Below are 26,169 nucleotides of genomic sequence, written 5' to 3'. Positions count from 1 at the left end.
ACGACAACAGAGGAGACAAGATGGTCACTAAAAGACTGCTAGGAGTTTGTTGAGGAGGAATTTCAGGATTGTGTTTAACAGGAGACACAGTGGCATGTGACACAGCAGCGTGGAAGCCGTCTGCCACATACCAGACCGATGAAGGTGTGCCAGTCCTCACCTCTGCTCTACCGCACTCTTGAGTAGCTCGTTCTCGCTCTTCAGCAGGGCGGCCTCGGGACCCACGTGAGAGATCTTCTCATCATCTGTCCCATTGATACTGGAGGCCTGGTTGGTTGATGGTGTCTCGCGCCCAGACTCCTGGAGGGGGACAGTGGGGTGCTTATGAGTGTGTGAGTGAGTAAGAGTCACAGGAGTGGGAAGTATCACGAATCCACTGTTTTATTTCTGGACCGATCGTGAATGCATCGATTTTGATGAAATGAGGTGGAAAGATTTCCATCATCACAGGGAGCAAGCGCGTCACTTCCTAAGGGCTCGTAATCTGAATCAAACTGTAGATCCTGGATCCTGAAGACTGCTCAAGGCCACTGGCAGGATTTGGGGTTGCTCTGGACAAATCTTGGACAAATTGTGAGGAAATTCTTTCAGTCCATGAGAAATGTTGCAAGAAAGATCACATAGTGGATCAGTCGTCCCGCTGAGCCCTTTCTGGTCATTCATGCACAAATCTTGACGACACCATGCAGATATTCTGGATGGTGCGGCCTTCTTGCCTCTGCTCTACTGGTAAAGTCATGAGAGAACTTTTGTCGTGATTTGGTGCCACACAAATAAAACTGGCTTGACTTGACTTCTTGGCTCTCTGGTTGACTCGAGATTTTGTTTAGGGTGAATTGACAATATTGGCTTTTTTTTTTTCTTCAAACAAATTGGTATCAACTGGTTCATATTTATTGTCAGCCCAGTTTTCCTCGTCTCCTCCTCATGTTCAAAAGAATGTGAATATCACATAAACTTGTTGTGCTCATATCAATGTCAGCTGTAATTAGCTTTTAGCCAACATAAACTGTGAAATATCAGCAAAGAACACAATAACCTGCATCTCTGATGTAAGGCCTGTTGGTGTGGTTCAACTTTTTTGTTGACTCCCAAACTGAATCGAATCATCAGGCAAGTACTGAATGGGATGGAACCGGGAGATGACGAGCGCATCACGGCGACTCGAATGAGCAAGCCCGAGTGATCCTGCTTGTTCTGCTGGATCTCTGTCTCCAGTCTTGCCGTGTCATTCACGGCACGTGAAATACCTCTGCTAGTTTTCATCATTGTAAATGACTCCAGGCCTCCAAGTGTCTGCCTCCCATCACCCGGGTGGGTCGCAGGCAGAGGGCAGACCCGCCAGTGCTGCCGATAAACCCCGATTCTTCCAACGCCTTTTGTGTGACCAGTTGGGTGAATTTGTGAGGAACCCTGAAGGATGTCTGACTCTTGCTGGCGCTCGGATCCTCTAAATCTGTGATTAACTCACTTTAAGTCCCTGCCAGGTTGTAAGAGGCTTTGACAACCTTTGGCTTTACTACACTTGTCGTTAATGGTGAATCCCACTAGGAGTGTTTTCTCTTGTGCTGACATGCAACATTAAACAATGACTGTAAATAGCGACTATAAATGCTTGGTTTTTAACAGAATCTGTGACTTTACCAGCAACTCTGGAATGCCGCTGGCTGTCCCGCTGAGGAGGGAAGGAGCAGAGGTGTTGTGGTAAATTGGAACTTCAGGCAGCAGTGAGACATCATTTACCTGGGAGTGATTACTCAGCGTTTCCACCTTCTCTTGAGATTTGTCTCTTGCTATCTTTGCTGCTTCTTTTACCTCCTGGAATTTCTCCGCAAACTGAAAATGTATAAAAGCAGCGATTAGTTGCAATATAAAATGAAAGGTCAAATATCTTTCCATTTTTGGGGGGGGCACATCACATAGTGAGAAGAGGTCATTCTTTATGTCCTATCACCTATGGGAATAATCCTTGATGCTTGAGGAACCTGTCCTCTCACCTTGGAGAGCTGCTGCTCTGAAGCAAAGCCCAGGCCAAAGACGGTGTTGGCTCTGCTGTCGGCCCACTGGCCAAACTTCTGAGACGTCTTTGTGAACATCATGTTGGGCGTGATGGTGCTGTTGATGATCACCTGTTGGCAGGGAAACCACCATGAGGATGATTGTTTGACACTCTTGAATGGGGGAGCTGGAGGTGCAGTCGCTGCCAGCACGGTCTTCAGGTTCAACCTACATACTCGCACCATCTACTTTAGAACATTGGGTTTCTCATTTCCATCAAGACGTGACGCATTGGAGCTGCAGTCATGTGATCAATACATTTACTGGTTTAGGGATGACCAAAAACACTCGTGCCATCTCTGTACAGTACATCAGTAAAACACGGGCCACGTCTTTCACCACACTTCAGGGGGAGTTCAATTCGTGCATTTATTGATTTGAAAGCCCATAAAAGAGCGTACAGAACAAAGTAACCAAACAGAAGCACTCCAAAGACCACATATGGAATCATGTGAGTTTGAAAGCTTCTTTGTGATATAAAACACACTTAGGCTAAAGCATTTTATCAACATCCTCCGCATCTACCGTCATATCTTTGTGTGTTACATTCACAAAACCTAATTAGTAAGACTTTACCAAATACGGCATTTGGTGACGATCGAGACTTCCGCTATCTGTCATTCGGCAGCGTTGACCCATTACATAAGGTTGTACAATATTGCAGCATTTTTGTTTTAGTTCAATACCAAGTAAACATGCGACTAGTATGCCGCTACAATACAGACACTTTCCCTTTAAAGACAAACGATGTACTTTCATGTAGGAGGGAGCAGTAAGTCAGGATTTATGAAGCTGACGCATCATCAACTGGCTGAAAAAAAACAAACATTGTTATTAAATGATTTGAAATGATTTATCCTATGATGAAGCAGGTAAAGTGTTGAAGAGTGAACCTGAAAGTGATGGAGGGAATGAGCAATATGAGTATTTGGAGATGGACCCACGCCCCCTGCCCCGTGGAGGTGGAGGCGGTTTTAGGGTGCCTGATTCGTCGGTTCTGACAGCAGGAACGGACCCCTGAAGCTCTGGGGAAATAAGAGCCCCCTCCTGGGTGAGCGCTCCTGAAAACCGTCTCACTCTCAGTAGTTGACAAAAAAAAATTTTTTTCTTGGATGGGGTCGACTGAAAAAAATGACGACCACAAGACACAACAGAGTGACAGTGGAGGTCACCCCCCGCCTCCTTTTAGCATTTAAAATTCTCCAAAACGTATAAAGATGCTGATGTTTGCAGAAGTTTGTACCAAACAAGCACGTTGCCTTTAGTCTGGAGGAACTCTACCTTCAGTCTGGAGGAACTCTACCTTCATCTAAACGCTGCAGCTCCTCTGATTTAGACACTGCACTTGGCCATCTTGTGACTGTGATAACTGTGCGGTTTGATTAATGGCTCAGCCTTCACAACACTGGAAACAACAAGCGGAAGGAGCCAATCCAAAGACCCGTCCTGCGAGCGCTTACTCCACCAGGTCATTGTGTAATGAGGTTCTTTTTTTCCCACCATCAGCGACGGTGGGTGAGGAATCAAAAGTCCATCTTTGATTCATAAACACTGGCATACGGCGCCTGCTGGCCCACTGACCTCCAAGTGGTCAGATTCCATCCTCTCTTGTAGCCGTATATACCCTCACCTGTTGTGGCTGTGCTGCAAATCAACTGCTGTCTGCTGCAGTCTAAACTGAGCACTTGTACGTGGGGCCGTGACTGTGGAACCCCCCAAAAAAACCATCTTCAAACTCTGTTTCAGCCGGACTGCCCTGCTGTACACACACATCTGAGATTAGTGCATGTGAACCAGAACAGCTTCAGTATTCCCCTGCCTCCCCCTGGACAGAGCTGAACTCTAAAACAGCACATGCACATTATCCCAACAATTAGCAAACAATAGAAGACAGTTTAATAACCATGCAGGGTCTGTTTCATAGCAACACTGCTCTGAGCGCCGAACCCAGAATTCAGACTGCTGACAGACTTGTGTCCCTTTTCTAGGCCCATTATCTCCCTCACACCATCTTTTCAACCATAATACCAGGATACCCTCACACCAGGATACCCTGATACCAAGATACCATAATACCAGGATACCGTAACACCATGATATCCTGACAACAGGATACCCTGACGCCAGGATACCATAATACCAGGATACCCTGACACCTGGGTCCCCTGACACCTGGGTCCCCTGACACCTGGGTCCCCTGACACCTGGGTCCCCTGACACCTGGGTCCCCTGACACCTGGGTCCCCTGACACCTGGGTCCCCTGACACCTGGGTACTCTGACACCTGGATACTCTGACACCTGGATACTCTGATACCTGGTCACCTGGGCAGAGCAATGCTGAATGTTTCTCATGTGGAGCAGCTGAGTGAATTTTTAACAAGAGTTCAGTGTGAGATAAGATGAAACTTTAATGACCACAGAGAAGATCTGAGAGACAGACTGATCACATTCAGTCAAAAAATATGTTTCTTTTTAACATTAATGGTTTTACTGAAGGAGTTGGAGAATTACTAAATTTTCACACACAAAAAAAACGCATCCCGTCTCATCACTCCTTCATGCTTTTTGCGATGATAACTTCATTTCATAGGCTTAGTTCTGGAAATTCAACGCTCTGCCTCAGTCTGACGACGTCAACCTCAACGCTCCACTGAAGAAGTTGATGTTGTACCTCAGCCTGTGTAATAAAACAATAACTATAAATACAAGAACTAAACACTTCAACGAGAGCAAAAAGAAGAGTTCAGTGGAACATCAATAAGTACTAATAAGAATTAGCTGCCTTAACAGACTCCCTGCGCTGGCTTGAATGCATCCCATCCTCCCTCGAGGGTCACGAACCAGCGACCAGCTCTCGTAGAGACGATGTTGTGAGCAACCAATAGCCACCAATAAACTGGTTAAATGGGAAAACTGAACCTTTTTCCTCCTTATCTTTGTTAAAATGGGTTAATAAATATGATCACCATAAACTGAAATGAAATACTTGCCAGCTAAATGACCCAAGCCCCCCCCACACACAGACACAAACACACACACTATCAAAAGACATTATATCGTGAAGTTGACAGTTATATAACCAGCTAATCAACAGAAAGAATCTTCAGCTATTAAGTTAACTTGTATTAACAGACAATGGAGTCAACAACCAGAGTAGTGAGTTAGTTGTGGCCCAGAGATGATCCGGGTCGGCCCCGTCTCTGCGGGGTCTGTAAACATATACTAGCAGGATGAGGAGGCGAGTGGGAGGGGATGACGTCGAGACGGGGAGCCGAGTGATGTTGGCAGCTGTGTGGGAGGGGAGTGGGGCCTCGTATCAGGTGGCACGAGAGATGCAGAGGGAAGCTCAGCCAGCCGATGTGGCTTGAGGGTCGGTTACAACCTCTGAGGTAAAAGGAGATTTCTTACAGCGCGGACCACAGAATCTGCATAGTCATGAGTAATACAGGGGACAGCGTCTGGAAGGAGGGCTGGGTTCACCTGTCAGGCAACAAATGCATCCGAATTCTGACACAGCGGGAAACAAGAACAACAAGAGGATGAGAACAAAAACATCTGGGTTATTTAGTCCAACAATCCCAAGGCTCATGTAGGACTCCGTTCCCTTCATCTCATGGAGAGTTATTCATCTGCAAACATCATATTTGGAGAACACGGTGATCATGTTATGAATAAATGTCAACATGAGTTGTGTTCCTGCTCGTAACATTTAGCACCTTGTTTTGTTAGAGTCGACGTGACTGAGGGTTCCAGCTGAATTAGCGTCACAAAGAGTCGTTTTTGAGGGTGAATAATAAACAAAAAGGCAGCGAGGGAAAGTCCTGGTGATGGACAGGAGGAGCTGGCCTTAGTTTTACCACTGAAACCCAGCCAAAGACGATGGGTTGGATTTGTCCTCTCAGCCGGTCTCAGAGCAGGATGGAGAACTGGCATCGCCTGCCAGGCAGAGCTGTGATATGAGGTGTGATATATATTCATTAAATGGCTCTCAGCTGCATTAATGACAATGCACGGTTGGTACATCAAACCATATATTAAAAACACAGTGTTCCTGCTGATAATGACGCAGGTTTGGCTTTTGCTAGGAGAGCAGATGCACTGTTAACTTACAAGCGTCCTCGGTGACGTTCTTGCATCGATCAGAGGAGACTTTACGCAGATCTATGAGGAATATTTCCAAATTAGGACAGAAGATATTATATTCTCTCCTTTAGCTATGATAAATAAGCATTCAGAACATTCAGGTTCAAGGCTCCAGAAACAGGATCGGATACCCATTTTATATAACTTGAAAAAATAAAAATAAAAAAAAGGACAAGGCTTTTTGTGCCTCAAAACTAGGGTTTTGTTGTCTTTTGAATGTTTGAATGTTTCAAAATATGGAAAATCTGCTGCCCCGTCATCACGGTGAGAGACTGCCAATGTCCAACAACACCCGTTCATCAGTACTGGTGTCAACTCCCAGCTCGTTAGAGTGAAGTTTCCATGTCGGGAAAAATGTGCTCAGCAAACCACGACAATAAAAGCTAGAACCTGGTCAGAGGCTGTGAGACGCTGCTTGCTTTGCTGCTCAACTCTCTCATGACCGAGTGAGGATGCTGACAGATATTGTCAGAAACCCAGAAGTACTTTTTTTTTGTAATAATGTGTGATGTTTCTGATGAGTTTTTACTACAAACAAATTGAAGATCCAAAGTAGGTGAGGGAAATGGAAGAAGAGGAACATGGAACAGACGATTAGACGAAAAGGAAACGTTTCAGATAGATTAAGTGGAACCTGTCATGGAAGCTCATCACAAATGTGCAGTTTGGTTGATCCAGCCGTTATTTAGTTGTATGGCAGGTTCTGAATGACTAACTACTTTTGCTCGTAGTCTTTATTAGGCAAGGCTGCTAACATTTATCAGTAGTTATCGATACTGACTGCTATCACAACACATTGTTCAGCTCTACCGCTCAGGCCAGACTACAATGAAACCTCTTCTGCAGAAAAACAGCAAAATTTGATGGAGGATTTTATAACCATGTTCTTGGCGACGGCAGCCAGTAGTTTTTGGAGGGAGCCTCTCACAGCTGGAGAACATCCGGCTGTGAGAGAGTTTTCAGGGCTGAAGTAGTTTATGGGCAGCATGCGAACTCCTTCCTGTGTCGCGGTACTGGCTGCATCCCTGTGTGAGCAGCTCCAGTAGGAATGAGGGAGAAGCAAAAGTGCTGATGTGCTCCTCGACTTGCCATATCATCATCAGGGAGTCGCCCTCCTCTCATAGAGGGACGAATAGAAGCTGACAGTCTGTCATAGCTTGTGCGTACAGCAGTACAGACGATTCGTCTGGACAGACCTGTGTAGCTAGAAGCTAGCGTGCAAACTATAATAACATTTATTTGATTTGACTCATTTCCTGGCTTCCAGATAGTTTGCTCCTCCATCACTTTAACCACAATTACTTTGGAATATCAGGAACCATTTCTATTCAAAATTGAGATAACATTTCATTGGGCAAATTTGAATCATCATCCCTGATACAGCTGATGCCTGCAGACACGGCATGAGGAAGAGAACTCAGTTACTCAAGGTTACAGAGTAAGTACAGAGAGGGTAGCATGAGTGGCTGAGCAGAGACAGGATTCTTCGCTTTGGGGATTTACTGTATAAAACATACAAAGATGATATGAATGTAGCCAAAAATAAAGCAGATAGCCTTCGTTATCCAATCCCATTTTATGATAAGGGCTCTGAAAAAGGGAGGGGTCCAGGTATGGGGAGTTGTCTCTGGTCAGTCTTGCCTCTGATTTCCAGCTGTGGTAGAGACTAATTAAAAAGCAGGGTTTCTTTAAACAGCCGTTTGCTACAATACAGGGATTCATTCAATTAAAAGACTTAATTACCTTCACTCATAGTGGACAGTCTTAGCTTATACCAGACTCTATAGAACACATACATAAGCAACACCTACAAACCTGAAACGCCGCATTGCAGCTGTATGCAAGTTGTAAGTGTGTCCATCAAAATGACCTTGATCTTTCGCCACCTAAATCATTCCAAGTCATCCAAGAGTTCCAGTGGACCATTCAGTCATGGTGCCATTCAGAAGAGTCGAGGATATGCATCACATGACCAAGAATGGGACAAACCGACAAGCTGACAACAGAATACCTCTACACCAGTGACAACCGGGGGCCAGAAACCCACCGCGTCCAGTTTCAAAATCTTGATATAATTCTGCCTGCATACGTTCTGTAGCAGCTGGAATGAGCTGCAGCTCAGCGGAGGCTTGTCTGGTAAATAGGGAGGATGGAGGAGACGTGAGGGCCCTCACGGACCCTCACCACCCTCAGCCTGCTTTCCAAGTTATCTGTGTGATTGAACATCGTGCCAAAGGTGAATGCCTGACAATGTCAGCAGTGGGGAACCACTTTCATACATCTCCTCCGGTTCTCACACAGAGAGGAACCTCATCGCCATGGCAACACATAAGCTAGTCCCAGTTTGCAGAGGTAGAAGGTGTGAATACAAGATATAAACATATTCATGTGTCAGGTGTTACACATAAGACATCACAATCCTGTGATAACAAATCAGAATCATTTTCCTGGAAATATTTTTGCTGAACTCCTTTGCGGCTAATGATGATTACCATTATCAATTAATCTGATCAGCTGAGCATCAAATTAATCAATGAGAACTGAAAAATGTCAATCACTGTTTTCTAAAGTCAAAGACGGCCTCCTTAAGTATCTTGTTTTCAACTGAACATCCATCCACAACCCGAGGATATGCAGGTCATAGAAGACTCATGAACCCAGAAAATATTCACGTTTCAAATGTTGAAATTAGAACTTTTTACTATCAAAATAGTGATAGGACAGTTACATAACTCAGAGACCACCTTCCTTACTTCAGAAGTATAAATATAACAGCTCAGTCAAAGTAATATTCAGAAAATCCCACAGAGTGTGAACGTGCACAAACACACACATACACCAACACACACATACCTTGGATCCATCAACGCTGATTATGCGGTAGCTGTTGCGTGTGCTGTCATAAAAATAAGAGACTGTAACCGCCTGCTTGCTGGCAGGAACCCAGTTCTTCTTGGTGGTTGGGTCGATTTGGAAGACGTGGGCCCTGGTGGTGTAGATCGGCTGCTCCCTGGGGAGTAGAGACACACAACAGGGACAGTGTGAGGGGACGACAACTTCACCAACATCTCACAACTCCCAGTCACCTGCAGTCACAGCATGCGTGTCGAGTCCCAAACATCAAATTATACCTGTAGGCTATTAGCGCCGTCGCTCCGGAGAGGCCGAGGCCAGTGGGGCCCAACACAGACAGGCCAGTGATAATGTAACACAAACCCAAAATCCTCAGGGTCCCAAGAGTTATTAGCACATCACCACCACCTCGCATCCCCTACGAGACGGGAACTCATATCTGCGTTTGTGTGTATGATCACACGTGTCAAGTGGAAGATTTCCCCGGCGCACCAAATGCAACTGAGACAAACAAAGGGTCGCTGAGCTTGTTGAGGCTGTCAGGTGGGCCAGGCGAAGCGTCTCCCCGTAGCATCAGCGCAGTGACGGATAGTTGTGATGTTGTGTTTTTTCACTGGTCAGAGCTGTCCAGCAGGCTGTGATCAGACCTGCTGCCGCTGGATTCTTAGCTCTTCCTTCATCTGCTTGTAGAGTTTGTTGAAGTGTTCAGCCAAAGCAGCAGCAGCTCTTAGTCGTGGTTTGTACTTGGCTCCAAGAACAAACTCGCTCTTGACAGCATATCAATCCAACAACGAGGCAATCAAAGACATTAAGTCTGAGTTTTTGCAGAAATAACATTCGGATATTCATTCATAAAACCTATTTCAGTATTACAAACACAAAACACTGCTTCTCCTTTCAAATGTTGCCCCTTCTCAGACACATACAGTTGCTTCATATTTGTCCTTTGTCACTAAAAACAGAGACCAGAAACCAACAAGAAACCAACTGAAATTGAATAAAGAGTTCACTGACACTTCATGAGTCAGATCTATTAGAAATCAGCTCTCCGGTTATTATGACATGTAGAAGCTGGCATCAGTGGCATCTTGGAGGAGGTGAGTAAACTGCCTCAGAGCAGCATCAGTGACGAAGGGCCAGGACCAGACTGCCAGTTCGACCTGCGTGATTGCAGACTAGAGAAAGACGCTGCTAATGTTTCTCTCCTCTGTGACTTTGCCAGAAACACCAACATGCCTCTCCGTCTCCCATTATCCTCCCTCTCTGTCACTCATTCAAGTGTTGGCACCCACAGCCAATCTCTGGTGAGTAGGAAGCTTTTGAAAAATGAAATGTCAATGTGATCATCATACTATTATGGTATGTACAAATACTCATAGAGAGAATATACAGTATAACTGACATATGGGGGGGGGGGGTGCGCAGGTTTCCTCCAACCTTCATGAAGGACACAACTTGAAATTATCCAAGAATAAGTCTGGAGTGACTGGTCGTTAAAAATAACCACAGCTGCACGGAGCAGATTCCTCACTGAAAAGGCACTTGACACCTCTGCTGGAAGTCAAAAACCAGTTGAACTTTCATGGAGGTGCTGTGCCAGGACTGAGACAGCCAGCTGTGAATGGACCTGGGCATCAGCATTTGCAAGGTGAGTGCAGGTGGATGGAACTCTCCTTTATGGCACCCAGAACAACAATTGAGTGGAGTCACTGAATGAGGAGGGTTTAGGACATGTCAAGGACTTAGTAATGGATGCAGATGAAGATCATGGAGGAGATGCTCATCAAGCACATGACAAGTACTTCTCCGTCCACTCTGAGACTGTGCCAACGTTATGGGGGAGATTTTTTCCTCCCTTCTGACCTATAAATGATGCCACAATATCAGATTCTAATGTTAAACAACGCCAAAGTTTCACATTAAGAAGAACGTGAATTTGGAAGCAGGCCTGCAGGCTGTTTCAGGTGGCTTTACATGCTGCGTGTGGGTTTTGGTTTTTTTTTCTCTTTTAAGTTTTGAACCAGTTAGGAAGAACCAGACTCCCTTACATGGGCATGCAGGGCCACAGACTCCCTATGCCTACGGGCACCGGACTGTTTCCATAACCTCTAGCAGTGTGAAGCTGGATTGGCGGCTAGCCTGAGAGCAAAAGGAAACCTTTTCCTTCATTACTTGGTTGTGTTGGAGTGTAAGAAGCCCAAGCAGTGTCCTAACTGTGTTCATTTTGTGTCAGTAATTGGACAATATGGGTTGTAAGTAACGCCTTCCATGTACTCTGACATGCTGTACCAGTGAGAGGAGCAGGAGGTGCTGGGCAGCACCTGCAAGCCCTGCTGAAGTCCTCAGAATGGAGACCAATCAACAGACAAAGACCCTCCCTGGACTGAGGGGACTGCAAGCTCTTGGCACCAATGTCACCCTTATTAGTTCACTGTGGACTCAAACAATCTCAATAATCATTGCAGTCATGTTTGTTATGTAGTTGTTTTGTCGTTGCTGATGAGTGAGAGCTTTGATTCATACAAACGGGAGGAGCAAAGTTTTTGATCCAATTATCAGGTCAACAGCTCCTCAAACTTCAGCCTCTGACGGGACTGTTAGAACAAACCGATTCGGCTCTCAGAGATATCACAACGTTACAGTCATCCACGTCAGGATAGAGAAACCATCTTTGAACAGAGGAGGTGGACTGCGACATTTCCTTTCACCTATTTACAACCAAGTCCTTTCAAAGCTTCCCCAAAGAGTTCAGCTGAAAGACCCATGTGGAACGGCTGATGCCAGCACAGCCCATTAGCATCTGAGTGGTCGGTGAAACCCCCTAACGACCACCCCTGAAACTCCCTGACACCGCACAACGACTGTCGTTTGGAGAGGCCAGGTGAGTCTCGGGAGGGACGTTTCCACCACAATAGCACTGACCACTCCCACATAGTTTTATAAGCTGGAGTTTCCACACTCTTCACTAGAACTGAAGAAGCCTCTCGGATGAGAGGTGAAACGTCTTCAAGATAAACTTACGTCCAGTTGACCAGATTTTACTTCGCTTCGAGTTACAGTCCTCGTGAAGGGGTATGGACTGCAGGCCTGATGTCTTCCAGACCAGAACACACAATCACTCATTAAAACTGATGAGCAGGAATAAACCGGGCTGGTATTAACACTGATTACAGCAACATAATGTTTAATATTTTGACTTGTTGGAATGATTGGAAATAGCGTCAGGTCAATTCTGGGATATTTGTGAAACGAGTAGATTTACAGCACAAGCTGAACAGAGACAGACTGCTGTTCACAAGATGGCCCCTTAAATTCAAGAGAACGTACATTATGTAAATGAGCATAACATCCCATTGTCCATCAGAGCAGAGTTCACCGCTACTGGCTGTCAAAGTGAACCTCTGAGTCAACGCTTTGCCTTTTGAGTGAATCCCCTGATGGCATGCTGGTCGTGAAGGACTTGGTGCTCCACTCTCACTGGAGGGAGTGGCCCGTGGAGGCCAGCGCAGTGCAGCTGTGTGAGAAGGAATTAAACCAGTTGACAGATACATTTACGCTTTGATCTCTTCACCACCTCGATTTCCTTCCTCTGGCTCTCACAGGCCAATCAACAACCTGCTGCATGAAGAGTGCGGACAGGGCCGGCGTAATTGATGCAAAGAATCAGTTCATCCTTGATGAAACTGGCTTCACACTGTTAGGTTCCACATCAACACCCTAAGTAGGTTTGTCTCAACACACCTGCTCATCCATTTTGTGACTTATCCGATGACTGGAAGGGTCGCAATCATTAAAGGCTAAAAAAAAAAAAAAAAAAAAAAAAAATAGCATCAGTGTCGTCTCTGAAAACAAGATGGCGTGTCGAGGCTTCAGGACACTTGGATGACTTTGGACAGGCAGTATGGAGGCACTTGAGGGCTCTGAAATTACACAAGCATTTATTTTACCTTTGAAAACTGGTCACCATTCAGTTCAGTTGCTTGGGGTTAGACTAAAAAAAATTTGTCCAACCTTCCCAGGATGACTACATTTTTATCTGCGGGTGAATTATCCCTTGAAAGCTCCTTATATTCCTAATCAACAATGTTCCTAACGCTCCATGAACTGTGTACAATGAACTACGGACATGTTCTTCTCCCCTGGGAACAAAATATGGTGCCAGGAGAAAGCTCTTCTCCCAGGGTACCTGCAGCATCACTGCCGTGTTGTGGCTGGTTTGCTGTCACCTCTTGGCTTGTACGCTCACTTTCATCAAGCTGAGGCTTTCAAAAAAATGTGTGAAATGGAAAAAAGAATGCTGAGCAGCACAGAGTACTGTACCGTGCAGCAACAACACAAAACATTTCCAATATTGGGTTTCAGAGCGCAGAGCTGCTCTTCAATCCAAATCATCAAAGCAGATTCTGGAGAAAATGTCACTGGACAGACCAAAAGCAGAGTGGTGTTGATGCTAACAAACACAAGCATACACTAGCGAATCTATACCTTCCAGTGTTGTGTTGGATAGAGAAACTGGCAAAACCACCCATTCAGAAGGACATCCAGTTGACGATTACTTTCATGCACAACGATGAGGCCTCTGAGAAAATAATGTCAGGAAGTCGGGCAGCGAAAAATTCACAAGCTAATAAAGCTTTTACTTCTGTTGGGATTTTCGTTCTCAGAGAACGAAAGCCGAAATAAATTCACTGTCCCCTTTAAGCCTAATCTCAGTCTTCATCTGCTTTGGGAACAACAAAACCCATTATACAGCTCACTGCTGTCACTTTCCGTCCACACGTGCACACATACGCTGACCTTTGCAGCGGTGGTGTCTGGAGCCAACTCACACTGGCGGGGGAGGAGAAGTGGAAGGCCGCCACTGAACACATGGATGCACTCACACAACTGCTGGCTGAATCCAGCGACCTTATTTTCTCAGATAAAAGCATTACATTGATTGATTTACTGGATAAAAGAAGGGAGAAGACATTTGGGACTTTATAGCCACTGAATTCTTCATCCTTCTTACTGTCAGATGCTCCCCATCCACTCACTTATGTTTAAATGTTTAAATAATTCACAGGGGTGTGTGTGTGTGCGTGCGTGTACTCCATCCTGTGCGGAGAAGATTAGAGTTTGTATGTACTTTATACACACCCACACACGCGCACTCCCAGACCGTCCACACTGGTGGTGAAGCAATGACGTGTTGCAGAGGCAACAGAATGCATTAAAACAAGGAGTGTGGACAGCCAGAAACAGCCGGTTGTGTTTCATCTCTTAACACTTTTGCTACATTTGATAAATTCCTTCAACTAAACGTTAAGACAGTGCAAAAAGTCAAATCGTGAGAATTTTTCAACTCCATGGAGGATACAAAGATACGCAGCTCTGAGGACTATGAATGGATCTGATTCATATTAGGGTGGCACGGTGGTGCAGTGGTCAGCACTGTGGCCTCACAGCAAGAAGGTTCCGGGTTCCAGTACCGGCTCCAGCACAGGTTCTTTCTGTGTGGAGTCTGCATGTTCTCCCTGTTCCTGTGTGGGTTCTCTCTGGTACTCCAGCTTCCTCCCACAGTCCAAAGACATCAAGAGGGGACGAGGCTGATTGATACTCTAAATTGACCGTAGGTGTGGCTGTGAGTGTGAATGGTTGTCTGTCTTTATGTGTTGGTCTTGTGATGGACTGGTGACCTGTCCAGGGGGAACCCTGCCTCTCGCCTGTAGCTGCTGGGATAGGCTCCACCCACCACCCCCACCCCCACCCCTGCGACCCTTAACAGGATAAGCAGTATGAATATCTTTTTTCGAAACCACCAAATAGCTCACATGTATGAGCCAATAAAATAATGAATTCTGTTTTGAATCCGTTTGTCTGTATATGAGTGACTGGAATTTAATGTTTACCCACTTTTGTAAGCACTAGAGGGATGCAGGTGCAGAGAAGGCACTGCTGCATTGTGCGTTTTGCAAAGCCCTGCGTCAATGATGCAACGGCTCCGTTTAAAGCTGGTGAGATTGCAGGTGTGTTGGGTAAACAGAACCAAGGTGAAGAGAATCAGTATAAGAACCTGCATCAATTATGTAGGGAAACAGCTTTAGCGGAGCTGGCTAAGAGAAGACTAATCCGGCTGCTTGAGGAAGACATTTTAAGATGATGCAGGATGACACTGTGTCCTGACAGAAGTGTGAATTACAGCAGGCGGTTTCTATCTTTGACTAATACTTTGGATTTACTGCAAAGCCTTGCAGTCACATAGCAGACAGTGTTGTAAAATTCAAGTATCTTTGTCCAGAAAGTTTCACTAGTGAAAAACTGCCTCATCCAGATTCCTGAGTTTGAGAATCCACCCAGGTGACATTCCCCAAACAAACTTTCATCAGTCACCTGCCTGTTTGCCTGCAAACAGACACATCCTGACGATTCACATGAGAGAAATCCTCCTCTGATCCACTCAGAGATCTGCTCATCACAGTGTCCACTGCGACATTGCTAATGTTCCCACAGAGTGAACATGACGCCATGCAAGCAACCAGCCTCATACACAAACAGCACAAATAGCCATGTATACCTTGCATGCGTGTACACGCACACACTTTTTTTTTTTTTAAGTTGCTCTCTTTATTTGAGAAGCTCGTGCCCTGCGGTGAAAGCCCAGGATTTTTTGGTACCGAGATGTCAAGTCTCCCTCTAAATGTGTCGTCATACGGAGCCGCCTGGCTCTGACATCACGTCTGGAGTGTGAAACAGGTGAGAAATATACTGGTCAAGCGTCCGTGCAGGTGCTTGGTGCAGCACCGCGACGCTGTGAATGAGCCTGTAACACTAGAACGGGCTCGGGGGGGAGCTCACAAGGACACCGGCCTGTTTAGAAGTGTGTCACGATTTGAACCCTCTAACAACAAAGCAGCTACTTAAGACTGTTTGAGGGAAATGAGGCGCTATGTTTTCAGTGACCCAACGAAGACACTGCAGTAGTCTAAGAAAGTATACTGACGGGCTCTGGAGCTCTGTTTAACACGGGGATGAGCGTCATGTGCAATGGACACATCAGATTACCATTTAAAGTGGTGTCTGAGATTCAGGGCTGCCTAGTTGTCTCCATCAGACAGGCACTGTGGAGGCACCTTGACCAGGCAGCTACATGAGATTATGTTCCACAGAACATGTAGAAAAGGCTTTCCATGTCCTCAAGAGTTAAACAAATACAAGGATTTGCATTTTCTTTACTCAAGTATCTAGAGAACCGCGTGGAGAGGGAACACTGACCACATATTCTTCCTCTCTTCTTTTCTGCAGGCCTGAGAATACAAGTAATTCAGAGAACATTTCCAGGTCACAAGGTGCACAGATCTGTGCAAAATGCCCCGTACCAAGTACAGATACGTGGACTAGCCTGCGGGGTAATCCTGCTCATGTTCCAGATGAACAGCGATGAGGCCTTTTAGGTCTGGCCCTCTTAGGGAACCCCGTTCCGTCTGTTTGGCTGAGCAGAAAACGCAGGAGAGGGAAGCTGTGTGGGTCGGTACCACATCACCATCTGGGTTTTACTGCAATTAACACACTGCCCAATAAGAGGCTGCAGGGGTCAAAGAAGGGCAGCTTTGCCCCCACATACTGTAGAGAGAAGTAGGCTGCATGACCAGAGAACCTGCCATTATGCATTCGCTTCTGCTAAGAGCTGCACACTGTCTTACACATGACTTCATGAGAATGTTTCCGGCATTGTTCCATAAGCAATTTCTTTATTCACACACGCACACACACACACACACACACACACACACACACACACACTATTTGATTCAGCGCACTGTTCCTAGATGTTTTTTTAAGAGCTAAATGTCCTTAATTGAACTGGCAGAGAATCAATGGCAGAATAATCGGAGCCTTTGGGTGTGTAAAAAGCTTCATTTCATTGCTGGTTTAAGGCTGTTAGGCTTCATTATTTGATATTACAGCACACCAGAGTTCTGCTGCAGGCTCCATCACTAGTCTGAACTTTAGGAGTCTGCCAGTCCTCAGTCAGTTAACTAGCCAAGGTCATGAAGGTCTTGTTCGTCCTCAGTTAATTACTTTAACGATGTGGAGTGTTTTGTTGGATCTCTAAATCCTGGGAGAAAACACAGTAGCTATTAATCATCAAGCAGAAAATGCCAAACATTTGCTGCATTCATATAATTTCTATCAACGCCATCTTCAGCAAAACCAGCACTCTGAAGAGAAGAGGTCAGGACTTTCAGAGCTCACAACAGGACCACTGTAGTATTTCCACTGATTATGTGTTCTACTGCTGTTATTAAGGCAGCTGTGAATATTACCATTGTTCTGCCTCCTCACAGTGGTTCTTACGGCTCGGTTCTACTAAAGGCAGCAGGCCAGATTCAGGCCTGCAGCCACAGCAGGTTCTCCTCCACCACACTGAGGCAGGGGGACCCAACTTCATCTGAGCGCTCAGAGGAAAAGGAAGTCAGGAAGTCTCCACAGAAGCACAGCACGGCAGCAGATGGACTCCTAGGCCTCCACCATCTGGTGAGGAGACTTCCAATCCGCCATCAGCCTCTACTCTTTCATTTACCCCCATTTCCTCAACAGCGAGACCTGCATCTTTGCTATGCCTCCTCTACCTCCGGGCATGGACCGGGACACGCGCTTGGAGGAGGTGTACAGTCGGCTCTCCTGCACAGGCAGCCACATGACCTGCCGTCACGTCACATGTCACAGAGCCTAATCAATGAGTGTTAAGCCCTTAGATGTCACTCTCTGGCCCGCCAGGAGATTATCATCTATCCCTAGGTTAGGGCTGCTCCCAGCATGGCTTACTTTAAATAGCAATATTCCAATTGCACTGCTGTCTCTGTGGCTGCTCTTTAGCAGGGGGGGTGAGAGGGGGCTACAGAGCAACCTGAGCTCCATGCTGGAGCAACTCCAGAGGGGGAAGAGATGCAGCACTTAAACTGTACAACTGCACTTACAAATACAATGAATTACCACTTTCTCTCTCACAGCCTGCAAAATTGAATTATGATTACTTGGGCATCATTTTAAAAAGGTCACTTACAGCAAAATATTGTGTCATAAATCATAAAATGAAATCATCATTAACAAGGCGGGTAAGGAAGGAAACCAAAACTGAAGACAGATGTGTGTGTGTATGTGTGTGTGTGTATGAATGTAATGTAGTGCAACTTGTAGTGAATCTACAATTTCATTTCAGAGCCAAGATCTAAACTTCAACCCTGAGAACTCCACAACAACCGATTTATTCTTCCAACCACCAAATGCAGACACAAACTTTCTGATCTACAATCGGTCACTTAAGGCAGCGCACGCACACACACACACACACACACAGCTCCACTGAAGGCCTTGAACACCGTACATGAGCGCAATCATCATTTCAGTTTTGTTGTGTTTGCTTGCCTTCATTACATTAATCGTGCAACCTTCTATGAGCTGAAAAATCTTTGCTGCTCAGAATTTTGAAAATTTGCTGGTTTCTTTGGTACACGTTTTGTTTTTGGTCTGCTGGTCAGATAAAACATGCGGTTTTAAAATGCTGAGCCTCAAGATCTTGTGATGGATTCAGAGTTACTTTGTCGTTCCTTATGCACTCTCGTACACCAAATACAAAATGATGTCTTCCTGACAACAACAAAACAGTTCACTTGAATGCTGAATTATAGTTAATATACTATTTTCGTTCTTTTTGCACAGTAAATTGTAAAAAGATTGGGGGGGGGGGACACCCTAATTTCCTGATTTTCTGACGGTGAGTCGCTGCCCTTGAACTCATCCCAGCTTTCACTGATGAACGGTGGAATCATTGGCTGGCTGGGTTTTCCTTCACCGTCTCACCTGTCAGGCGATACTACAGGTTGGTGGTGACTCAGACCAGTGGAGGGAGGATACTTGTCATCACCAGGCTGACTCCATCAGGAGGTGTGACTGGTGCACTGGGCCAGTTTCATGACTCCAATTCAAACCTGCTGGGTGAGTGAGGATGCCAAGCTCCCGGGGAGGAGGTGGGACTTGATTTCTCACACATTTAAACAACATGTCCACCTGGTTGAAGGCAACGCTGCATGTTATTACCCTGCCATTTGGTTTGAGACATAAAGATCCGCTTTCCTCTCATGGGTGTTTTCATAAATCTTTTAGGTTTAGGTTGGACTGTAATAATTGTAATATTTAGTCAGATAAAGGCCATGCAAAGACAGACTATTCAGCAGAAAGTCACAAGAAAACATCCTAGCGCATGTTGGTGTGATGGCAGCCCTCAGTATGGAGGCAAAATAATCTTCTGAGCTCAGTAAGCAGCTGTGGGTCTGTCCACCTCCTCCTCCAGCCTTGTTCCCCCACACAGACACAGACACACACTCTCCCAGAAGTACTCTCATTAGTGTTGATCTCCCCATATCATGACCGTCTCACAGCCCATATCCCTACACAGCTGAGGAGTATAAACCAGGTATCTAACCAGTTTACATGACATCTGGTCAAGGAAAATAAAAGTAAAATAAATAAATAAAATAAAAATTGAACGATTAACTTGACCCAATAAATCAGATCCTCTCAGAAAGCCATGAATGATGGCCAATAATCAGCATGTAATTGAGTAAACTGGGGTGTTTGCACACAACAACACAAGCAAGCATCGCGAAACAAGCAGCGACCACGCGCTGGGCGCCGGGAGGTGAACAGCCAGTCAGGTGAAGGTATTCGGTCATATCGGTGCAGGTGTAGCGAGAGGCGCTCTGGAGGGCAGCGCTCGCTGGAACACTCACCCCATTGCTGCTGACTTGAGAAACTACTCCTGTGGATGTGGAGCTCTGAGGACTATGGGATGTGAGAAATGTGTCTTTCAAAGCTCAGTCAAAGTCCACAGACGATCAACGCTCCCAAGAGTTCATGTCCCTTCCGCCAACCTCGAACAAGTCCTCCTGCCGTCGGGAGACAACTGAAATGTGAGAGCACTTCTTCGCAAAACTCGATCCGCTGGGTTTCTCAGGCGCTGTCAGACGGAATCCTGTTCATTTCAGGAAGTTTTTTCGCTTTGCTTGTTTGTTTTCGTTCTTCATAGGAGCTCTGGTGCAAATTCCACCGCAAGAGGCCTCTTCGTCGCTGTCCTCCAACAATCGGCGCTGGTAAATTAAGAGAGCGTTTCGTTGCTCGCTCGCTGCATCGAGTTTCTTCCTCCCCAGCGGGATTGGGTTTCATGTGAGGGGCAGCAGCAGCGACACGGAGCGGTTTCCACCTGCTCACGCCTCTGCCAGCCACCCACACAGCATCCAAACCTGTTATTGGTGATGTTGGCCAAACTGTGGTGTGAATCTATAACATGGCTCAAAATACATCAATACTAATATTTAAAAAATAAAAAAGATAGTTGCACGTATAAATGAAGAAGCACTTACATTGGTTTCCTGTGGTTTGTACGTTCTTTGATATACAAGTACTGAGGCACATTAACGTGACTCGCTATTTTTGCTCATTATGTCACAGCAACTTGGTTGTAGTGTCTGACTTTAACGGCTTGTTCGGAAGGTAGCAGCGATTACTATTACTGGCAGGTGCGCGCTCCCCTGGAACCATTGAAATGTGCGTTAGTGTTTCCAGGGGAAACATTTCCGTGATGTACATTCGTCTGGAATCTTTCAAGCTAATCGGCTCGGTTAGCGACTTTTCGTGTTGTCCTTAGGTAGGTTTCTGAGCCAGGTTCAGAGAGTTACCGGGAGGCTTGTGTTGTTTGTAGCCACTTCTACCGCCAGATGTTTTCAGACAGTTAATGATGGTTTCCCACGTGGTTTGGCAGAATAAAATGTACCGCTAAGTTCCACATAGGAGCAGAAATGTTACATAGAAAACCGATACAGTGTGTGGTGCCCCGGTAACGATCATTTCACTGCAGGATGACCGAGGCTACGGAAAACCAGCAGAGCTACGATGAGATGTTTGCACACAGATTCACATCCGAGGACCAGGAATATCAGCAGTACGTGAACCGGCCGGCAGACACCCCTCCCATCGTGGAGGACTGGAGGCATCGTGGGGGAGGGAATCAGAGGGGCAGAGACAACAGGTCAGTCCTTTATTTATCATTGAACGCAGCTAGAACGGCAAAGTCCACGATTGGTGGTATTAAGAAAAGAGGTGAACCGTGAGATCATCCCTTCTACTAGCTAACCTACCCCACTACTAGCTCTGCTCCCCTGCCACTACCAAACCCACCCTACTACTAGCTAACCTACCCTGCCACTTGTTAACCTGTCCTACTACTAGCTAACCTACCCTGCCACTAGCTGTGCTACCCTGCCGCCTGCTAACCTACCCTGCCACTAGCTAATGGTGCTACAACCATGATATGATTATAATTTTCTTTTGCATGAATAAAGTTAGCAGTCCATCTGATCTTTATTAATATTAATATTATTAATATTAATATTTTGATAAATAAATGATGATCCTGTCAAGGAAATCTTTGAAAAAGTGATTGACTTCAAAATTGGTCATTTAGAGGCCTGAAAAATATATAAAGCCTAAAAAATAAGGAAAAGTCACTTAATTTGTCTTGTTTTATGTATTGTTCATGTACAATTAAATATCCATTTTGGTTGATATGTATTTACTTCATGTTTATGTTATTAATTTATTCTTAATAATTAATATTATTGTTATTAATCATGTTTTTCTTTCATTTCAGTTCAACGTACAGTAGTAAATTTCCTTTGTCATCTTCAAAAGAAAGACATTTCAGTAAATGCGTGGTTGCTAAATCTTCTTTAAAGGTGTGGAAACATAATGGAAGAGTCATAGAACGTTATTGGTGTCATACGAACCCTGAAATTGAAGATTTGCTGTGAAAGGCGATGTTTCAGATGTGTTCAGGAACTTTAGTTGCACATAAGCCTTCAAATTTGAAATGTAGACATGATATCCATCGTTGTATCTCAGTGTTTTGATATTTGTGACATTTGCTAGTTCTTCTTTACCTCGTGGTGAAAGAGACTGAATCTGTGTCCTTTCCTGATATCAAATGTTCTCTCTAGATTATATGTTGAGGACAAGTGGAATACTTGTCAGTACTTTTACAATCTATCAGTGTAAAATCTAAGTCAAAGCACCGACAAAACCCGATTTTCTTAATGTTTATCCTTTTAATAAAATTCTGGTTGATTCCAGCCTTTAGCTGTGAAACGGAGGTCCTAAGTTTTTACAGCATCATATCAGCAGATGTTGATATGCCGTCTTCTTGTAGGTACCAGGACCGTCGAGGAGGTGGTGGGTGGCGCGGTTGGAAAGGAGACCGTGGTTGGAGAGGAGACCATCATGGGCAGCAACACTGGCAAGACAGAGACAGGAACTGGGGGCACGGAAGCGGCTATCAACCGAGCTCAAACCGGGATTCCAACTCCTATTATCAGAGGCCACAGTATGGCCGCTACTGATCCGTACTGCAGTATCTCAGGTGTTGACAGTATTTATAGTATCTTATTACTTTGCATTACCACATGGGACAGTTGTTGACTTTTTATGGAACTCTTGGCCACAGTTCAGAAGGCCAAGTGATATATTAACAAATCAGTGTTAAATATTTTATTTTGATACCGTTTGTCCTGAGCATGAATCCAAAGCACACTCCGTCTGTTTTTTTTTTTGTTTTTTTTTCTCAGCTATTCTATAGAGACCGGTAATTTGTTTTGACAGGAATAAACAAAACAACTTGACAGCAAATGTTTCCAACACATTAAAAAAAAAAATCCTGCTACAATGTTGGCAAATAAGATTGATTGTATTTATTTCATACTAAACTCCTCTGCCCGGTCAGCTGATGAACCTGGTGGATTAACCGATTCTGACGCTTTGCATCTTCAAGTAAGTGGGCTAATTGACCACATTTGATCATCGCTGTATGGTTTAGCAGCAGGCTTGACGTGATCAGATTAATTATACTAAGCAGTTGGTGAATCCGTTTGTATGATGAAATGTCTCTACATGTACTCGCCTCCTGTTTGCAATAACTGCGTTTTTTTATTAGCAATTTTGTCTTGCATTACTTGACTCAACATTCAGCTAAATCCACTGGACAGTGCCTGAAGTTGGCACAGTAGCATAAAGTTTTCTCAGCCCAAAATACATAGCACATTAATTACCAGCCTGTTAGTTGAGGCCCCCAGAAAGACCCCTCATGAGTTAAGTGGCTCACAAGCTCATTAACAAATGAGCACATTTTTTTCTAGCACACAAAATTCTGTCTTTATTTCAGACTTGTTTCTGTATTCAACCCTTTTTTTGTTGTTGCTGTAAAATGTCGAACCCCTTAGTGTGTCTGGAATAAATGAATTCACCAGATGGTGAAATCCCTCCCTCTTTGAGCCAATCTTAACTCACGGTGACTGAAATGTCACCGCTTGAATACCTGACAGGTCAGTATGAAGCCGCTGTAGCACATGACACCATTTTGTGCCACCTACTTAAAAGCTGCACCAAATCTTAAAGGAACACGCCAACTTTGGAAATGTGCTGATTTGCCAGACAAGAAGCTCAGCCTTGTCTCCACAGAGCCCAGCTAACCGCTAGTTAGCTGAGCACAATGAATGGTGACCGATAGGAAATGATAGCATCCCTCTGTCAAAATTCATTAAATACACTCTTCTTAGAAATTGTCTTCGCCTGCATGGATAGAGCTACGGTTGGATGGAACCTTGTCTATGAAATAACTAGTTTACAGCCAGCTCTGACTGATGACAGTCATCTTATCGCCATATTGCTGTTGTCGTATGTCAATATTACAAACAACACACATTTAAAACGTTTGGCAGTGTGTGTGTCACTAATTGCACTCTATGATTATTGATGTGTAAAAACAAACAAACTGGGGAACCATTTTCTGTGCTACTAATTTGTCCGGGGCCAGCATGTATTGCTACATATGCCGAGGCCAGCATCATGAGAGGTAACTGAAATATTTAGGTGCATCATTAATACATTGCTGCATGCTGCATGCTGCATGCGCGGTTTGCTGTGGCGCATGTGGCTCAAAGACGTCAGGGTTGCTCTGTTGGTCGACTCGCAGCAGGCCTCTTGGTAAACTTTGGCCTCTGATCCAGAGCACAAGCAGAGATGTGCTAAACGCCGGCCTGTGGTGTCTATTTATGGCTGTGATGAAGATGGGGGCTAACAGTTCATTTGGACCTCAGCAATGCAATCAGCCGTGATGATGAGGAAGGGAGTGTGTGTGTGTGTGTGGGGGGGGGGGGGGGGGCATACTGAAGCTGGCCTGCAGCAGGGAAGGCTTTCGTCATCACTGTAATCAGTTTAGATTACAAAAACTTTACCCCCAGATTGATGCATCCTCGCTGAGGCAAGCTATCCTGGGCGGAGGTGAAGACTGATCCAACACAATGGAGAAATGTGGATGAACGTCAGGAGAGTCATTAGATCAGCACCCAGGAGGTAAATGTGGCGTCACACGACATCATGAGCGGAGAGCACTTTGTCACTGAGGAGCTTTTTGTTTGTTTTAGCTGAATGGAACAATAAGAGTGACTGCCATATTCATCAAGTGTCCCTCATCACCTCTTACTAACTGTATGGAGTGTGTCCCTTGTAACCCTGTGTGTACTCTTGGTAACAAGCAAATCCAAAATGAAACACTTGATATATTTTTTACATTTTATGGATTTAAAGTTATAGGCAAGGCAAGGCAAGGCAATTTTATTTGTATAGCCCGTTGTCACAAACAGTTTGTCTCAAAGGGCTTCACATGGCATCATAACAAAATCCTCTGCCCTTAGACCCTCACATCGACTGAGGAAAAACTCCATAGAAAACCCTTTTAACCCTTTTATACAATGTAATCAAGTAATGCAGGTGGAGGAAATTAAAAACATGCAACAAAGTCAGTATACATTTTATTGATGTAGCGCCAAATCCCAACAAAAGTTCTCTCATGACTCTTTACAAGTAGAGCAGGTCCAGCACCTCACTCTGTCAGTGAAGCTACACCCAACAAGCACATGCTGCCACGACTCTTCAACCCCCAAGAGTCTACAGGAACATCAGCAGCAGTCGGTGAGAGGAAGAGGGGCTGATAGTTCCTCTGTCAGTGGTGAGATCGGTGCATCTGTGTCACAGAGAGAAGTAGATAACTGATGGCAGTATCTAGAATACTGATACTCCTCCTAAGCAGCTGGAGTTCTCAGATATCCCAGAGACAGGGACATGCTGATGTTCCTGGTGGTCCACAACCTCCACGACAGAGAACACGGCTGCTGAACAACAGGGATGTTCATCGTGAGGCAGAGTCACGTCATGCCAGAGCTTACTTCATGTTGAAGGACAAACAGCACAATGAGATACCAAATCAAGTTGTGAAGCTGCTATCTAACTGGATCATTGTTCCTGTGGGGGGATCAGTATGCCTGATGTCTTGGATCCAGACTCACCGTGGGCCTCCCTGCCGGACTGGAGTCCAGAGTGAAATATCTCACTAAATTCAGGCTGGTCTGACAACAGGTTTGGTGCTGACATTCATGGTTTGGAATATGGACGAATCCTAAAATTCTCTATAAGTCCCCCGACCGTTCAAACATTAACATTTGCGGTTCTGAGTGAAATGTCTCGACAGCTTGAAATTCTACACAGATAATTTTGTGTCCTCAGTATTTTTTTCCTACTACAGCAGAATGATGATGGGTGGAGCCAGATGTTTCTCTGCTGGAGTAACTCCAGGCGGCATCAGACTACCTCTGAACAAACGAGGATGCTGAACCTTCTGTGTTTGAACCAGAGTTCACACACGCAGACAGATGGAGGTGTTCTACACAGTCCCTCACCCCCCCCCCCCCCACCTACACACACATGCACAAACACTATTCATTATGAGAAGTTAACTATCAGTCAGCCAGTATCTGTGGGTCTGAGCTCCTTCCTGCACCCTCAGGGGAGGGGCTCTTCTCTGACTCCAGGGAACAACAGTTAAATAAGCATATTTCCCAAAAGTTGGCATTGACATTTTAATTAATTGAGATATCTTACAAATGTAAATATTCATTTCCACAATGCAGCTTCAGTCAAACTTCCATCACAGATGCAGAAATCAGTGACTGACTGATGCCATGTGAGC

The 26,169-nt window shown here is 45.1% G+C and overlaps 2 protein-coding genes across 5 annotated transcripts in view; one reads left to right on the top strand and one right to left on the bottom strand.

Moving 5' to 3' along the window:
* homer2 (homer scaffold protein 2) overlaps positions 1-20,606 on the bottom strand; it is a 28,894-nt gene extending 8,288 nt beyond the window's left edge. Inside the window, exons 1-6 of one of the 2 annotated variants that reach the window (XM_086225058.1) lie at positions 20,459-20,604; positions 19,829-20,338; positions 9,057-9,213; positions 1,998-2,129; positions 1,744-1,836; positions 161-300 (exon numbers count right to left, since the gene is read on the bottom strand). In XM_086225058.1, the coding sequence (XP_086081184.1) occupies positions 161-300; positions 1,744-1,836; positions 1,998-2,129; positions 9,057-9,213; positions 19,829-19,833 (527 nt within the window). In that variant the 5' untranslated portion in view covers positions 19,834-20,338; positions 20,459-20,604. Of the gene's footprint in view, positions 1-160; positions 301-1,743; positions 1,837-1,997; positions 2,130-9,056; positions 9,214-19,828; positions 20,339-20,458 lie in introns of both variants that reach the window. The other variant, XM_086225066.1, reaches the window with a different exon arrangement.
* Positions 19,781-22,827, top strand: LOC147268928 (RNA guanine-N7 methyltransferase-activating subunit-like protein). Of its 3 annotated transcripts, none has more exons than XM_086225078.1 (3): positions 19,781-20,008; positions 20,953-21,123; positions 22,300-22,827. In XM_086225078.1, exons 1-3 carry the CDS (start codon positions 19,953-19,955, stop codon positions 22,487-22,489), a joined length of 417 nt encoding a protein of 138 aa, XP_086081204.1. In that variant the 5' UTR covers positions 19,781-19,952; the 3' UTR covers positions 22,490-22,827. The 3 variants fall into 3 exon arrangements, with proteins under 3 accessions (XP_086081204.1, XP_086081210.1, XP_086081215.1); XM_086225084.1 differs by lacking the exon at positions 19,781-20,008 and adding an exon at positions 20,583-20,742; XM_086225089.1 differs by lacking the exon at positions 19,781-20,008 and adding an exon at positions 20,662-20,715.
* Positions 22,828-26,169: the final 3,342 nt, after the last annotated feature.

This window comes from Aulostomus chinensis, chromosome 2 (genome assembly GCF_037954235.1).
Source record: "Aulostomus chinensis isolate RoL2024-O1b breed Wild chromosome 2, RoL_Achi_v1.0, whole genome shotgun sequence".
NCBI classification, from domain to species: domain Eukaryota; kingdom Metazoa; phylum Chordata; class Actinopteri; order Syngnathiformes; family Aulostomidae; genus Aulostomus; species Aulostomus chinensis.
The sequence above is the reverse complement of the archived record's forward strand: the minus strand, read 5'-3'. Positions and strand labels throughout refer to the sequence as shown.

Bases quoted from the DNA above. Each gene is read 5' to 3' on its own strand.
- LOC147268928 (XM_086225078.1), top strand. From the start codon at position 19,953: ATGTCCCTTCCGCCAACCTCGAACAAGTCCTCCTGCCGTCGGGAGACA. The intron at 20,009-20,952 runs GTGAGAGCACTT...ATTTCACTGCAG, and splicing joins CGTCGGGAGACAACTGAAAT to GATGACCGAGGCTACGGAAA. The intron at 21,124-22,299 runs GTCAGTCCTTTA...GTCTTCTTGTAG, and splicing joins CAGAGGGGCAGAGACAACAG to GTACCAGGACCGTCGAGGAG.